Raw genomic sequence first — 17,277 nt, 5'->3', positions numbered from 1 at the left:
GATAATTAGCAATATCTGTAGCAGTTCTAATTCTAATTCTCAGTTTCTAAATAAAGTCGAACAACGTCTTAATTTTGGAAAGATAATCATTTTATAAGACGAAGCTTCGTATTTACCCTTTGCTATGCAATATATTTAGAACTGAATTTACATAAATACTGATATTATACTTGTTACCGCTGCTATTAACGTAAATCATAGAGATAATGGAAATAGTTGCAGCATTAACGAGAACAATGGAAGCAAGAACTTAATGGAAAATTGATGTCTGAGGATTAGAAAATTTCACCAGATACGGATCTGCGGATCTCGATGAATCGGCGTAACCTTCTTACAAACGAAAGGGAAAGAGATTCGCTTCCAAATTTTGGAAAAAAAGAAAAACATTCTCGTGGTGGGCAACGCTCTCCTGTAAAAGCTAACAAGGTGGGAGTCGGTATAAAGAGAGGAAATACTCGATGGCGATGGCCAGTGAGTTCAGTGAGAGTGCCGTGATCCTTTTACCGATCTACCGTGAAAGTCAACGATGAAGGTACGCGTCTCAAGATCATTGTGCACCGAATTTCTTTCGGTTCATATGTGAAGTGCTCATTTTCCTGTCGAGATCTTACTCTTGCCTTTCTTGTTCGAACCGATTAACGGGCCCGTACCGACCTTGTCGAGAGGAAGACCTCAGAAATCCTGAAATAGAATTTACATTTGTGCGAATTAATTATACTTATCAATTTCAAAATTCACCACAGGGAAATTCCATTTATTCGAATTCTACTTTAGCAAAGAAATCTTAATCAATGCCTGAATTAAATATGTTCTTCTGCCGATTGAATCCGATTATCTGGACGTTAAACTTCTATCATTACGTGAACGAAAAGTCGTTTAAAGAAGGACTAGTTATACTTATGAATACTGTTTATGCTCCAATGAGTCCGGGACTCCGAACCCAATGGACTTGCATTGTTTTTAAAATTTCCTCTTGATAAGATCAAGATTGATGTTACTCCAGTCTGAAATTCCATTTATAAGATCGTTCTATAAGGTGATCTCTTTGCGGTTTCGCTTCCTGTGGCGCGGTCGAGGGTCGAGGCGTTGCGATTAAAATCCATGTGAAAGTAAAGGATATTTGTTCCTATTCATGGATACGTTCTTCCCGAGATGCACACACGGCAACGTAGAAAATTGCATTTTGTTCCCGCGCGTTCGATCTCGCGATGTTTAGAAGGTAAAAGTGTGAAGAAACGCGACGATCATTGTCATTAACAAGCGGTCGCTTACCCTTGAGAAATCGCGTTTATTCGTTTGATAACTAAAACTATCTCTCTCAACACAATACGAAATATCCTCTTGCGTTTTCCTTCGTATTATCCTTTCTGCGAAAGTGTTCCATTCGATTTTTCGTACGCACGATTTTTCCGCCTCAAATTTTCCATTCCATAAACGACACTCTACGAACTTTCTTTCAACGAAGAAAACGTTTCTCGCTGTTCAACGAACGAACATAAAAAAGTGCTTAAGCGTTCAGTTTGAAAATAAAAATAACAAAAATATGAAAGTTATGGCGGATCCCATGCGATACGAGTGGGTCCATCGCGACAGTGCGAAGAAAGTTAAAATCGATGACGAAAGATCGTGGCCAAGTATTCCTTTCTATCGATATAACAGGTATAACAGGAAATGATTTTCGCGATATGCAGATTCTTCGACCGGACAGGTACCTTTCTTTCCAAGGAATCGGATCTTGGTGCCCAGGGTGACGTTTTTATGATACGCCGGCTCGCTAGACGCATTTTAGAAATCGTGTCGAGAGTAATGCAACCTGGAGCGTATGGTAACTAGGTCAAACGTTGGCACCACCGAGTGCAAGGACAAGGACACCTTGATCACTTTCGTCCGGCTGAGATAATTCACATTCCCCTCGAGTGGTTAGGCCAAAAATACGGAAATAAGTTTCACGGTGTTTCTCCGGATTTACCACTTCAATACGAGTCGTTACAGAATCGTAAAAAAAATCTATTTCCATTGGATTTGTGGCTCGATCGAAATGTTCAAAACACCGGTTCTTCTTAATGGGCTAAAGAATTTATTTCGGAGGAAAACGTGAGTTTGAAACGCGAGTCGATGTTTCTACAACTTTTAGCGAAACTTGCAACGTTATTTGTCGAAGAAAAGGATGGTGCAGTCGAACGTAGACGAGAATGATTCTGCAAACTGGAATTTTTATTTTCAAGTAGCAGTCGAGCATTTGTTTATTCGATTTTCGCAAGCGAATGAGGAATGTAGATCGCTGGAGATTTCTACTGAATCTCTGCAACGAGCGCGAGTTCGTTTTGCTTGCAATTTATGATCGTACGGGACTATTTATCTTATTTTATTCGAAATATAAGAAAGAAAAATTCTTGAAAAATCTTTAGGCCATTTTCTAAAAAATCAGAGCATGGGCTATTAAGAAAACAATTACTGTGAAACTTGGTAAAAATTCGAGAGGCGCGAAGCTCGATTGGAACTTTTAGATTGAAACTTCTGGAACGGACAGACGATCGAAGATCGACTTTCGATCTGTATCGAGGTTTTTCATGCATTTGATTGACAACACTCGTCGTCAATTTCTTAGTTTCTTTTTCTCTCGATACAGTTTGCGAAACCAGTAATTCCGTCAAGATCGTTGATCGTCGCTGCAATCACATACATATACATATGTCTAAGACACGCGTCTTCGTATGACTTTCACCAAGAGCCGCTCTACTTGTCGCATTCACGTTCCAATGCTACATGTTTCACTGATTTATAAACTTACTAACATGTTACGCTGCGATGCCCTGTTAGGCATTGCATATACCATTGATCCAATATACCGTCGAAATATCCTCGAACAAGTACAGCAAGTGCAATCCTAAATACCTTTCGTGCGTTCTAATTGTCTTTTAACTCATTCGAAACTTGTTTCCTAAATACGGTAGTGCGCAAATGCTTATGGCGATGTATCAGCATAAACGATCGACTCGAATGGCCATCGGCTTCGAATGAGTTAAAAACGATAAAACAATATCGATAATCACGTTCCAATGAATTTCAGTTACTGTGGCTGTTCACTCTCGGCTGTTCGATCGTCGTCGTTCTATCGGAAAGCACAGCCTCGAACGAAAAATCGTTGCGAGCACGTGCATCAGCGCAGCTCGAGCGATTAGCCCCCTATCGAAGAACATCGACGGACCAAGGGACAATGGACGAACAGTGGCAGATGCTGGAAAATGCGGCCAACGATCCGGCAATTAACAAACTCAGCGACCAACAAATCTTGGAGATCTATCGACTTCTTCCAGAAAATCTACAGAGAGACGTGATAGATCGTGTTGGCGGGAATCGAGCTATGATCGAGATGCTGGCAAACCAGAAATACGTGGCGTTCATGCAAGATAGGATAAAGCGATCAGGATCAAAACGCGAGATATACGACCGTGATGGATACGAATCGCCACCAGACGGATACACGCACGAGTACACAGGATACGGGCATAATACATACGGAGAGCACGACGAAGGAAATTCAGAATCGTCTGGATCTGATTCTGGATCGATTCTAAAAGGATCTGGCAGCCTGATCGGTGGCATAGCCAAAGGTATAATCAGTGGCCTCGTGAGCGCGTCCAGCAGCGCTTCGAAAGGATCTTCCTCGATCTCGGCGCAGAGTTCCCAGACGAGTGCCCATTCGAGTTCGTCGTCGAGCGACGATAAACCAAAGCCGAAACCAGAATATGGACAAGTTTACTCGGTAACTATATAGACATTGGCAAGTTAAAATTAAAACGAGCGGGTTCGATTGAGATACGCGATCGCGATTAATTTTCTATAAGATGGATCGGTGTCGATTGCCACACATTGGCGGGCAATGAAAACGAAGTTTTCAGTTCTATATCGGAGGAAATGCTTCGTTCGTGAAAAATTCCAAACGAATTACACGCTGGCGGAAGTTGATGTATGCGCATAAATAACGGAACGAGCGGATATCAGCAATGCTGGTATTTGGAAACGAGATTATGAAGGCCTTCGTTGCCTTTATAGCGAATTTTACGTAATTAGCTTCAGGTGAAAGTGAATTCATCTGCGTAGAAAGTTCGTTTGTGTTTCGATATGACAACGGTTTGATTCGACGAAAAAAAGAAGGAAAGAAATTCCGAAATCTATGGAGCTTTCTTTAAACGAACCCGTGAGCTATGATCGAACGCTCAGTCGTTTTTTGGCGAAAACGAAGTAGAATAGAATGACAGATGTAGAAACATTAGTACAAACGATTATATCGGTACATTAGCTGCACGAAAAAGGAATCATTATGTGGGTCGTTCAGGTTGCAATTAAGGAGGGAAATCTTTAGCTGGCTCTTGTCTTAGCACTCCCCTTAGCTAATCGTAGAAAATATTTCACGCTGAAAGAATTTCACGATGGAAATAGGAAACGTGTCAATTACGAATCGTTGTCGAATGAAATTCTTCCGAGTATATAATGGGTATCGCGAAACTTTCATTCTTTTTATACGATCTACAAAAGTTTGTTAGAAACGAGCGCAACACCATTTCACAATTAGTCGATTCGCGAGTACCAAGCCGCATAGAAATTTACAATTTCCATCGTGAAATTACGATGTTCGTGTAATCGACGTTGAGTGAAACAGGTCGACCGTAACATGTCATCGCCGATCGTTCGAACCTGTCGTGATTGAGTTTGATTTGCAACGTAGAAGCAACGATTAAGGAAATCGTCCGAATCTCCAAAGAACGTCGAATTGTAATTTGAAAATGTTGCAGCGCGCATTTTTTATATATTAAATAGAACATGGAACAATGAACACCGGTTGTATGAAAAATGTGACACAGATAGTTCGCGTTAGTTATAGTTCTTATATTAATATTAATATAGAGGCATTCTTATAATAATCCCAGCTGTATCGTGCAATATATAATACTCAATAAAGTACAGATTAATTTGCGCAACACGTGCCTTGTTAATGGAATTTTTCTATGATAGTACAACGATAAGGCGTTCGACATGTGGGACTTCAAAAAGGCGATCATTACCACGTTAATGCAAGCCGTAAAAGCCGTAAGTGGCGGTGTGATTGCTTTGAAAGGTCAGCTACTGAAAGGGGGCGCATACCTTGTCGCGGCCAAGAGCAAAATTATCACTAAAACCGGGGATGCTATCACGACCTTGGGTCGTAATATCGTCAAGAGCGCCGTGCATCCTCCTCAGCCTCATCCCGCATACTTGTACGATCATCCTCCGGAAGGTGGTGAGTGTTTCTCTAATTTCAACTCTCATCGCTTAACGTGTAACATTCTCGTGTTGGCAACTTGATGATCAATAACACACAGATAACGAATAATTTTCTGTCTGTCTCTGACTTACGATATATAGTTTAATAATATTATATACAGGGTGGTTGGTAACTGGTGGTACAAGCGGAAAGGGGGTGATTCTACGTGAAAAAAAGAAGTCGAAAATATAGAATAAAAATTTTTCTTAATTTTTCCATCCAGACAACGATCTACAGTGAGATCCGTTATAACGAGACGCGATAAAGTGGGCGCGTACCGGGCGAAAATTCAAAGTCGATTTTCTCGAAAACGAAGCCTCGAACGACAAATTTTTTATTCTATATTTCTATATTCTATATTTTCGTAGAATCACCCCCTTTCCGCTTGTACCACCAGTTACCAACCGCCCTGTATATCTAGTATATATAATTTACGGAGCAGCTCGCTGTCACAAGTCGTGAAATTACTTTCATTTGATATACACGTCAGCTTAAGGATAATTGGAAATTAAAAGTGGAATGAAACGGAACAGGTCACGAAGAAAGTTACGACGGACCACCGCCCAGTATCGAGGAATATGGCGAACCTCATGACGAGTATCAGGAAAACGGAAATTATGACTCATCCTCGGATGGTAAGGTTTCTCGATGTGAATAACGATCATTGAAACACGTTATTAACACCGCAGCATCGATACTAATACGCTAATAGCCTCTTACTTTTCTAAAGTTCCATTTGCAAAGGCATTGCATTTGATCGTAATGCAATTTGCGATTCCACGCAGCAACGTTAACTCGTTAACTCGAAATGCGCTTATATTCTTGATTCGAACGTATGATGCGCTCCATGTATATACACGCGTACGTTATATATGTAAGGGTGTTCCTGTATGCTTGTAAAAAGAATTCGGTGAGAGGCGTAGAATCTCTGGAGAACACTGTTACGCGTTTTGGAATAAAGAAAGTAAGAGCGATCTTCGCTTTCAAATGAGATCCTAATCTGCGGAACTTTCCTCCGTGTACGAGCACGAGGAAAGCGAAGAAGAGAGATGGGCTGCGGAAGAATTCCCGTAGTGGTATGTTGAATTCCGCAGCCGTTCGTTATACGGGGTGTTCACAATTTCAATTTCATCGATTCGATTCAACACTTGCTCGTTTTTGCTCCGTCCTTCTTTTTTTTTTTTTTTTTTTTTTTTTGAGAAAATCTCGACAAAGAAACGAAGAAGTTTTCCGCTTCAAAATTATTATACGCGAATAAACAAGTAAACAAACGAAAGAACGAAAGTATTTTTGCTTCCTCTTTGCTAGTTTATCGATACGCGAAAGCTTGACATTTAAATCGGGAACACCCTGTACATATTCGGCGCTTTAAACACAGGTCCCACCACTGTGAATTCTTCCTCAATCGTAACGCGCTTCTTTACTACGTGTCACGTTTCTACGACTACGGTCTCCTTGAGACACCCGTAATAATTAGCCTCTTCCGTGAGAACGATTCTTTCTTCGGTGATCTTCAAAATTCCAAGTTAATCTACTTTCGCTCTGAACCTTTCGATATACCACACCGTTAACACGACTTTCTCCCAACAAGATCATCGATCCTTTCGATAGGATGCTTGTGCGAAACAGGTTTGCCAGTTTGTATTTAAACAAGTTGTATTAATCCTGGAATATTATAATAGGGTACTGTATTCTCACCGGTTTCTGTTTCATCCATTTCTAAACGGTACTAGCTCTTTGTAATTTACGCTTTCTAGTCATTTTCTAGCATGGGAAGACCAAAACTATCTGGCATATCTGGACTTTATTTCAAGTGTCATGATGTCATGCGAGCAAAATTATGCTTTTCATGGTTAGGCTGTTCTACCGTGTGTGTGTGTGTGTATGTAACTAGCAGGATTGTATGTAGGTGTAACGTCGCAGGACTAATCGAGATTTGCGAATTTATTCGTTGACTGACGATTTAATACGTCGATAAAATGATTTATTACAAAATGATCGAGCCTATAAATCGATAAAGTTGTACAGAAAGTGTGCCTACTAATACACTTGTACATACGATCGGCTACATGGTAACAACTAAACGGATTAACTTTTCGTTTCATGAATTTCGATTAAAAGAAAACGAACGTTTATCGATAAAAAGAAAGGGTACTTATTAACGCTTAAAAGTAGCGATTATTAATACAATGGAATGTGGTTGAGCGTATCTAATATTCGACGGTTTGTCGATAAGAATCTAACGAATTTATCATAACTTCATGAAACGAAGGATTATCGTTCAGACAAGACTGACAGACGTTACATTTACAGTTGCCCAGGCGGGCCTTCTAATCGTGAAACCAACGAAACCGGACGATTACGGTTACGATCACCACACAGTGGACGTGGACGCCGAAAAACCTGCGGTAGCACACTCGGAAGACAATTACTACGGCCCACCACCGGAACTGCCCCACGAAGACATCGAAAACACCGTGTTAGGAAATGCAAACAGCTATCAAAATTTTAATCAACACGATCACAACGTGAATTCAAATTCAATACCGCCGTTGTCCGGCTACGATCACGTTAAAGGACTCGACTACGCTTCTCTCGCTTCTGGTCCGCTGTCTATTCAACAGAGCGTCGAATATCCACCGATACACATTCAATACTCTCTTCCAGATAAAGGCAACTTGCAGATTTTAAACGGAGGTACGAACAACGGCAACGATCTGTCCGTGTACTCGAGCTTGTCGATCGACACAGACCCACAGAAAATAGAGTCGATTAAAATATCCGCGGAGTTGCCCAAGTTGCAGCCGCATACGAACTTGCAGAATTTGCCATTGCTGCCGTACTCTTATCCGCTGCAAGGACCATTGAAGATACCACTGTGGAATCCGCGTGTCTCGTCGCCGTATTGGCAAAATCAGGGATTGCTTCAGCCGTACGCTAATTTCAATCTTCATGGCTTGTATCGAAGAAGAAGCAGCTCGCAGAGGAGAAGGTCCGTCAGCGAGATCGCGCAACGTATGAGACTGCAACGAGGCTAGAGCCGAAGAATAGTCGCAGGTAATTGGAATCGCGTTATACCTCGTGAATATCCTTCATCGTGTGTTTACTGGGCACGCGAAGTTTCACGCGAAGCCATCTCACCAGGATCTGACGTTGCTGAGATTGTTCGTGCCGGGTCGCAGCAGCTGACGAGAGACCGGAGTCTGCGAGTTCTCAGTCGTTCGATCGTAGGCGTGGTGATCTTTCTAATTTTCTTTCGCGACTTATCGAGACTTCGCCACGTCTTCTGTGTCCTGTTTAATTCCTGATATATCTAAGAACATACACCAGGCAAAGATTCGATTACTGTCATGAATAGCAGCTGTAAGTATAGTAGCTAATTGGACGCGAGCTACGTGTATCTTGCGTCACCTATAGTCTACCTTATCGTCCATATTCTACTCCTCATTTCGTTACTCGGACCTACGCAAGCTCAGCGTGATACGATACTCAGCATCCGGAGAACCTGGCTCTTGTGCCATCCTGAATAGTTCTATCGCTTTTTCTCCAGTTCGCCTTCTACAGTCAGATGCACACTATTTTTATATTTTATAATTTGCAAATATAATTATAATTCCCTTCCGATACTTTCTGTTACAGTGGTCTACTCCTATTCGTACTACCCGGTCGTCGATGGATTCGAAAGATATCACAGATGCTAAAGAAGCCAGGCATTCGCGTTGGGATCGAAAACTATAGCGAGTGCAAGGAAATTCGGTGTACGTAATATCGCCGAGGAAAATTCGTAAAATTGTTCCCGAAGGACCGATCCAGGAACGAGGAATGTTAGCTAGAGACAATTTACCTACATACGAATATGTATGCGTACGTGTGTGAGCGTGTTCGTCCGAGTTTCGGCTTTCGCCTCGTTATCGTCGTAAAAGAAAACCTAGAAATTTCATGGATTCGATCGAAGTTATTCGAAGACGAATCCTCACGGAATCATCGTAGAAAAAAGAAAGCTGTCCGACATGCAAATGAGGGAACGGCGAACGTGGGACAATTATGGACAACAGTCGAGCTAACGTACTTTGTAGTTGATTTTATCTTGTGATACGCGTTGAATCGGCAATGAGCCGTACGATGTTCGCTCTTTTCGCATGATCGCCGTGATAAATACGACTGTTGCATCTGGTTTTCGTCGATTGCCGATCGTTAAGAAGGCGAGCGTGCTGTATGAAAGTTTATAACGATTCATTATGCGTATAAATGCAAATGTAGCTCGGGTAACGCTGATGCCGATTTTCATGCAGCGAAGGAGGCCATAATAATACGATTAACTACTTTATTCTCCCTTCCTTTTCTCCTAACACTCGTTAGAATTAGTAATTATAGGCATCGTAGTATTTTTATTACGCTCTCTACGACTTGGCCTTGTTTTAATTAGTCTTTTATGGTGTATATACAGTTTCGCAAGTGAACCATCGAGTTTGAATAAATATTTGTTGTTATTGTTATCCTTCGATTTTTATTATTCGCTATTGTTACCGTTGGTAATTTAATAAACTAACTTCAATTTCATTCGTAATATTTGTTTATTAAAAGAAACATTATTCTTATGATTAATCGATACGTACCGATACTGTGTTGGAAGGTGCGTTACTTTATTCTCACATTATCACGTGCAAACGAATACGAGGAGCAACGAACGACAATCAGGAAATAAAACGTCTGAACCAACATCCAGCCTCGATCTCCTTTCATCAATGCTTCCTATCGAGTGCAATGAACCTTCAATCCTGAATAACACCAGCTCTTTCCAAATACATTGCTGAAAGATATCGAACGGCTGAAACATCGCTATAAAACGTCAATGTCTGTTACGTTTTTATTCCGATCGCTCGCTCAACTGACAAAACACTCGAAATTGTCTAACATATTTTCTCATTATCGATAAATCACATCGAGGAACGGGATATCTTCGCATTATGTTTCTATGATTTCAAAAATAAATACAGAGAAGAAAACGAAAAAAGAAAAGGAGAAACGATCACGTGGAACAGAAACGAAGTATTAACAAAAAAATATGGAAATGCCACAAGTTCAAAGATTTATGATTTTTACGGAAAGATCCGTTTGCAGCGACTTCGTCGTTGTTACGCGACCAAAGAAATGGCACGAAAATGCCCAAAGCAATGCAAAAGTTTCCAGTTGGTCGTGAAAATGATTGAATGGCACGGTCGCATAATTTTAGTCATAAACTCACGTAGCACCGATGAATATAGTGGGTCACTGGATCACACACGTTGGTCCGCGCGTATCCACGCACACAGCTGTATCCTCACGAGGGAATCCAGTAGCAGGATATGGAGAGAAACGGCGTTTAACCGGTCTTCGATCACTCTGCCCATCTGCCGACTGGCAAAGGGCCCCTGGTACACTCGTAAATCGACTTTCCTGCCATCGAATTCTTCTTCCATCCATCGTAGTGCATTTAATAAAATACAATCTGCCATTGAAACGTTCCATCTCGTTCTCTGTGTAAACGTTTAAACACATACCTGACAAATGATCGAAACGAGCGTGCAATTCCAGCTATCTGTAGGAACGTCGATGTTTAACAAACTATTGTTGGAAATTGATCGGCGTGCAATTGAACGGAGACGAAGATCCTCCGTTCGGTATGCTCATTTTCTTCTTTTTTTCTTTTCTAAAAGCGGCTCCAACGAAGTACCGTTTCGGAGAGACGTTGACGTTGAGCGTATCGCTTTAGTTTAGTAGGAAGAAACACGGGAGAAAGGAACGTAAGATGAAAGAGAGCGAGAAATCTATCGAAAATGTCAGAGTTTCAGAGAAGAACAGATGGCTGAAGCATGAATTATTTAATTCGGGAAAGTTTTGCAGAATCGAAGCGTACGGTCTACGAAGATCTAGAAACGAGCAGAGTCGAAGAACGGTTAAGTGAAACACGAGCAATACAGGAAATAATTTCCATTAGAAAATTCAAAAGGATTAAAATGTAAAATATTCACGATGTTTTCGTTACTTTGACACAATCGTGAACTCGGTTAATTGGAGAAACGTTGTAGGAACGATTATAGATATTTACTTACGTGATACGATTAACTGACATTCGCTTAACGCGCTTCCGTTGCACACGCAGAACGAACAAACGCAGAATTGGGAATTCTTGTGAATTTCGTGGAACCCATGACTTTTCCCGGTTACGTTCCGCATTTCGAAGCAGCTGTTATCCGTCAGAGTAAGGTAGGAGGCACAGCGTTTCGGCCTTCGATGATACGTTCGCCGGTTGCGAGTATAAATGAAGGACAATGACCTAATTGCGTGCAGAACACACAGTGCTCCCTCAATGTCCAATCATCGCGCGCGTTAACTCGTGTTCGATTATTTGTGGCCGTAACTTCCGGCATATTCTTTTCATATTTTTTATCGTTTTCCCGTCTTTTCCTTCCAGTGAGAACGCCAAGTTGCGCAGGTGATAAATCTGAAAATTGTCATTTCTTCGTTCGAGGAACTTCTTGCTCGGAAGGCGAAACAATGAAGGTAAGACGTCAGGATTTTTAGCATCGTTATTGTTTACCAATATATACTCTAGTACCTCGTTCTTGAAGAAACTTCATCTTCGGATTAACAGCAACAATATCTACGCAGCGATTTCGCACGATTCGATGGTTTCGTCGAAAACAACGTAACTTCCTTTGGTCGAAGTCGAGCGTGGTTTACGCGTACATCGAATCGTCTGTAATTCAAGAGATTTATCGACATTTCTGATTGTGATTGAAATTACAAAAATATACATTAGACTCTTCTTAACGATTATCCTAACTTTCGCATGGAAACTTTTGTAAAAATGAACTTTGTGTATTATATTGTTCGAATTTGTAAGAAACGCGAGCTATGAAACAATGAAATAATTCTAAAAATCTTCTAACGTTAAAATAAATAATTCTCTAGTATAGTAATTAAATAAGACACGAGTATTTTATACTTACGAATTCTGTAGTCGAATAATCTCTTATTCGCGGAACGTATATCAGCGTATAATTCACTTTAACAATTTTCCTTCGTACAGGCGAATTAATTTTCTTCGATTAACTAGAACTCTTCCCATTGCTATACAATTTTGCCAATTTCACTAGCATTAGTTATGTCACGGTATCCTTCACATTGTATTACGATGCACGAATATACAGGTATGCGCTTGTAACTACGCTACGATTGAAAAATCAAGTTAATAGGCCTGTCTACCCAACGTAGAAACTAGTTCCGTTATATGACAAAAAAAGGATACTCGGTCGATGTCTGATTATTATCATTAACGGGAAATAGCCATACGTTTCTTCCTTCATCTTCGAGAAAACGTTTCCCTCCTCTCCTTTTGAAAAAGTACCGCGAGATATGGAAGACGTCTAATTATACAAAAACTACGAGCCAATCACGGACGTTCTAAATATTATCGATGCGTGTAAAATTAAGCTCTCTCAATTTTTATTTCATCGCGATATCCTGTCAGAAGTATCGTCGATCATTCGCCGAATTAAACTACTTCGTGGATTCCTATTTATCGGTTGTAACGTTGTAAATCAGATGTTAAGAGCAAAGACAGGAGTGTTCAACCTTTCACGCGGAATCTTCTTCCATCGTCGATAACGCGCGCTTGGCAAACGAAATTACCAAACGGAAACGCGAGTCGAGCGAAAACGAAGTATAATCGTCGCGACGCAACAGGTTGCATCCACCATCGTCGTTCCTAATCCATTCGAGCCGGACCATCGTCGTTTCCATGCTCGGCTATTTTCTTTTCGACCTCGCTGCTCTCTTAGCTTCTTACTACCCTCGCTTTTCCTACGTCGATGTGGCACACCGTCCCACTTTGTCCGCTAACAACTCGCGGCACTTCTCTCTTCGGTTTCATTGCCGGTGCCAGCGTCTCTCAAACTATAGATGTAATCGGTTAACGATACCATTGTCACGGTCATTGTTACGACCGTTCAAATCGACGCCCGACGTAACAAGTTGAGCGGCTGGCGTTGAATACCAAAGCACTTGCTTTGAAACGTATTTCAGCGAACGATTCAATTTTATCGCCGTGGAATAGTAATCGAAACACGCGATTTCCTTTCTCGCCGTAGCTCCGATTGACGTCGAATCGAACCTGCTTAAATTACTTTTCATATTGCCGTTGCTGTATTAGATTCGTTTTAACGACATGCTAATCGCTCGCTCTAATATACCTGGTAATTCAAGAAAACGAAGAAATCTTGTCGTCTTTTATCGAAGAATATTTGAGGATCACTGGCTCGTATTACATCGCACGCGTTGACTCTACCCGTACCATAACCGCGAAGAATGAAACTAAGTGCACGTGTTGATATGCGAATACCGTAAGAGTGGCCTGGACTTCCGGTTTTAACGCGTCCGCTTTCCCGATCCTAATAAATTCTCAAAAAATAATATCCTGAAACTTCAGCGAAACAGCAAACATCCATATGACCTACGTACATGAAAATTAAATGGAACGTTGAATTTCTTTAACGAAAAAACCTCCGTAGAATAGAGGATATAGATGATAAATATTGATAAGAGAAGAAGACCCACTTACCTTTTACGATGACAACTGGTCGACTGCCAATTTTTTGTTTCCCATGGAATACATATAACGGGCGCGCTCTGTTAACCAAATTCCAGACGACGAATTGGCTGTGCTGTTTGTTGGTCGTGTGCGTCTGCCTTGTCGAGGCCAGGTACAAGATCAGAAGGCCCCAGTTATCGCCTCCGCAGCCTCCTAAACTGATGTTCAAGAAATCATGGCCGATCGCCCATAGAATCTCCGTGGGCAACACGATGCACATAAATGGAAACTTCCCGCCCAAACGAATGTCCCAGAAACCGCCTAATTATAGGTGAATGTCGGAAATTTCATCGAACACCTGGTTACTTCATCGAACGTGACTTTTTTCCGATTTGTTCTTTTATTCAAGAATTCGCAGACCACCGATGTTCAACGTGCCACCAACCATTTGGAAGAATCAAATGCCGATAAGAGCTCCTCTAAATAATCACGCGGTTCTTCCGCAACGTCCACCTGTTAAGGAGTTCCATGCCGTGAACAAAATGCCGGAATATAGTCCGGAGTACAGGCCGGAAGCCGCTGTTCTACCACCGACACACAGGGGTGGCATCGACGACGACAAAGGACCGATTCATACAATTCCTGCGCCGAATCTCAGTCCCATGGACAAGCCTTTCAATAACGAAGCGAACGCAGACGAGACGTCTCGACGTCAACAGCCAACCGATCCTACCTACAAAGTTAATCCACACGGTTGGTTTACGTTATTTTCAGCTTCAATGTTTTAGCAGTTAAACAATGGAAATCCGCTAACCAAACGCTTGGCAAAACGAACGGATCTAAGATTTTTCATTTTGTCGGTTACTAGAAACGATATTGATTAGTCTTTATCGAAAAAGAAACACGATCGTAGTATACACGATATACGTATACGTTAATTGTTATCGATGCATAGTATTTTTCCAAGTTTACGCACTACGAGTGGATTGAAATTCTAGCATTAAATATCGTATTTAAATAGCGTTAAATAATATCGAAGTCTGTCTGAAAAATGTATTTTTATCTCTTCTAACTTTTTCTTTTTCAATCGTGTTCTCTTCGTAGGTTCCTTGTTGCCTAATTTCGATCTTGCGACCATCACGAGTTTGACACCCCAGAAGACTGTAACCAGTCCGACGCCGGTGCAACACCAGTACGAAGTGACCGAAAGTAACGATATCAGTCAGAAAGAGTATCAAACTGTTCTGCCAACGTTCTTGCCCCCGGAATTTGCAACACTTTCGACATTAGTGAATCCTGACTTACAAACGAACGATGTTTACTTGAATAATCATCCAGCTTCGAATATAGGTCTTATCGGAACGAACATTCAACTCGGACAGCCCAACTTACCTATGCAAACGAATCTTCACAGTTCTCTTCACGTTGGTTTCCCTGGTACCGCTGCTCAGACACCTTACATCATAAATCAACAAATTCCTGATCTACACGTTGGTCATCCGGCACCAGCTGGTCCTCCGCTCTCAGCCACTCAACTTTACGACCTTCTAAACAGCTTTCCCCAAAAAATGCCAGAGCAGTATCAAACAGGTATGATTCTCATCCACGATATCTCTTTTTTAGCGTCACTTTTACAGTCCAAAGTCCAGTAAATCTTGTTTCTTTTCCTCTTCGTTGCGATTAAATGGAGAAATAAAGGTTTTACGTATCGTTAACATAAATCTTGCGTTACCGCAAATTAAATTAGAATACGTTGGTGAAAGTGGCCTCTTCTTTTTCAAAACGCGAGAAATGGTATAGTAAAGAGAAATAGAAAATCTGACAGATCGCACGCGCTATCCTTTATCTATATCGTACATCGATTTGGCCGAAACGCATCGTTCAGATAACAAGATAAATCGAAACGATGGTGATTCCAGGTCAACAGCCACAACTTCAGCAACACATACTTCAGCAGCAACTCGGTCAATTCTTCCAGCCTACCGGCGTAACTGGTTTCTCGCAGCCCCAGATGCAATCGTTCAATTACGACGAGCAAGATAACAAGGAGCAACAACAACAGCAGGTCTTATTCAACCAAGATTACGCTGCTGGCAGGGTCAATACGAATTACAACGTAGAACCGGAGTCACCTCTGAACGAGGAAGAGAACGCTGGCCTGCAACAGAACGAGGATCTCGCTTATATCGCCGATGGAAACGAACAATTGGAAAATAACATCGAATACGAGCAAACCAACAATCAAAAGGATCAGACGACGTACTTTAACAAAGTGGCTAGCAACGATGCAATGTCCACGCAATTTTACACGACGCTGCCTAATCGAGAGGCTGCAGAAAAATTAGCAGCTCTGGCAGCTGCTGGAAACGTTAACAGTCAATTGATAGGGCAATTGCGAAAGCAACAACAACAGCAACAACAACAACAACAACAACAGCAGGAAAATGTACAGACCGATGAAACTATGCCTCCTAATCACAAGAACGAAGAATACAAAACGAACGAGCAAATTAACGACGACGGTCATTATGATCAGAATTATTATCAAGATCGAGTTCAGAATCGGCAGAAACAACGACAAAAAGAACACGAACAACAGCTGCAACAATACGAGGAACGGCAGAAAGAATACGACAGACAACAGCAACAACAACAGCAACGTCAACGACAAAATCCGTATAGCAATAAAAGACCATTGAGAATTATGGTGCCGGATGAAAATGATTATAGCAATACCGAGATACAGAACGACGAACCGAAAGAAAATACAGAAGTCGAGTACGAGTACGAAAACGACGAAGCGGATGCTGGAAATTCGCAGGCAAACGGGTCGTTCGACGGAAGAACGTCTTATGATCGATCGAACGCTGAATTTGGATCGCGTTTGAATCCTAAGAGCGGAGTATAACATTTTCTTGCGAATCATTTTGTATATATAGTTGGACGAAAATATTTATTACAGTTCTATTTATCGATCAGACTTATCTTTACGGGGATTTCTGTGTAATTTAGACAATGAATAGGGTTTCTCATAAAGCGGGAAATTTTTTTACTGTTTTTACAAGGTACGCCGACGAAACTTTCTTTTTTGAGATTACGATTTGTGGTTATAATTAGAATATTTATTAAATTTTCGTCGACGATACATTGAAAACAGTCGCGTGAAGGATAGTAATTTATTTAATGTTATTTATTGTCGATATACTCGTACTTCGTTGTAAAAAAATGGACAAAAGATATTGCCATTGATTTAAAGAATCAATATTTTATTTCAATTATTGCGCATCACCAATCTGAATTACACTTATATATATGTACATATGTATCATTGAGGTAATCTATCCAATATATGGTACATGAGTCATTTTGGTTACAAACGAAAATCTACAGATATTCTATC

The 17,277-nt window shown here is 41.1% G+C and overlaps 2 protein-coding genes across 4 annotated transcripts; both read left to right on the top strand.

The window, feature by feature from the left end:
• The first annotated feature begins 403 nt into the window (after nt 1–403).
• On the top strand, nt 404–9,029 carry LOC117241805. 2 transcript variants are annotated; one of them, XM_033507945.1, is made up of 6 exons: nt 404–532; nt 3,071–3,766; nt 5,017–5,281; nt 5,839–5,940; nt 7,619–8,362; nt 8,945–9,029. In XM_033507945.1, exons 1-5 carry the CDS (start codon nt 527–529, stop codon nt 8,341–8,343), a joined length of 1,794 nt encoding a protein of 597 aa, XP_033363836.1. In that variant the 5' UTR covers nt 404–526; the 3' UTR covers nt 8,344–8,362; nt 8,945–9,029. The 2 variants fall into 2 exon arrangements, with proteins under 2 accessions (XP_033363836.1, XP_033363837.1); XM_033507946.1 differs by having other exon boundaries at nt 406–532; nt 7,973–8,362.
• A 2,617-nt stretch (nt 9,030–11,646) lies between these two features.
• On the top strand, nt 11,647–16,785 carry LOC117241608 (transcription factor SPT20 homolog). Of its 2 annotated transcripts, XM_033507478.1 has the most exons (5): nt 11,647–11,848; nt 13,994–14,208; nt 14,287–14,630; nt 14,982–15,467; nt 15,797–16,785. In XM_033507478.1, the coding sequence occupies exons 1-5, from the start codon at nt 11,843–11,845 to the stop codon at nt 16,783–16,785; spliced, it is 2,040 nt and encodes a 679-aa protein (XP_033363369.1). In that variant the 5' UTR covers nt 11,647–11,842. The 2 variants fall into 2 exon arrangements, with proteins under 2 accessions (XP_033363369.1, XP_033363368.1); XM_033507477.1 differs by lacking the exon at nt 11,647–11,848 and having other exon boundaries at nt 13,832–14,208.
• Nucleotides 16,786–17,277: the final 492 nt, after the last annotated feature.

The sequence above is a fragment of the Bombus vosnesenskii genome, unplaced genomic scaffold (assembly GCF_011952255.1).
Source record: "Bombus vosnesenskii isolate JDL3184/JDL3185 unplaced genomic scaffold, Bvos_JDL3184-5_v1.1 scf7180000016261, whole genome shotgun sequence".
Classification (NCBI taxonomy): Eukaryota; Metazoa; Arthropoda; class Insecta; order Hymenoptera; family Apidae; genus Bombus; species Bombus vosnesenskii.
The sequence above is the reverse complement of the archived record's forward strand: the minus strand, read 5'-3'. Positions and strand labels throughout refer to the sequence as shown.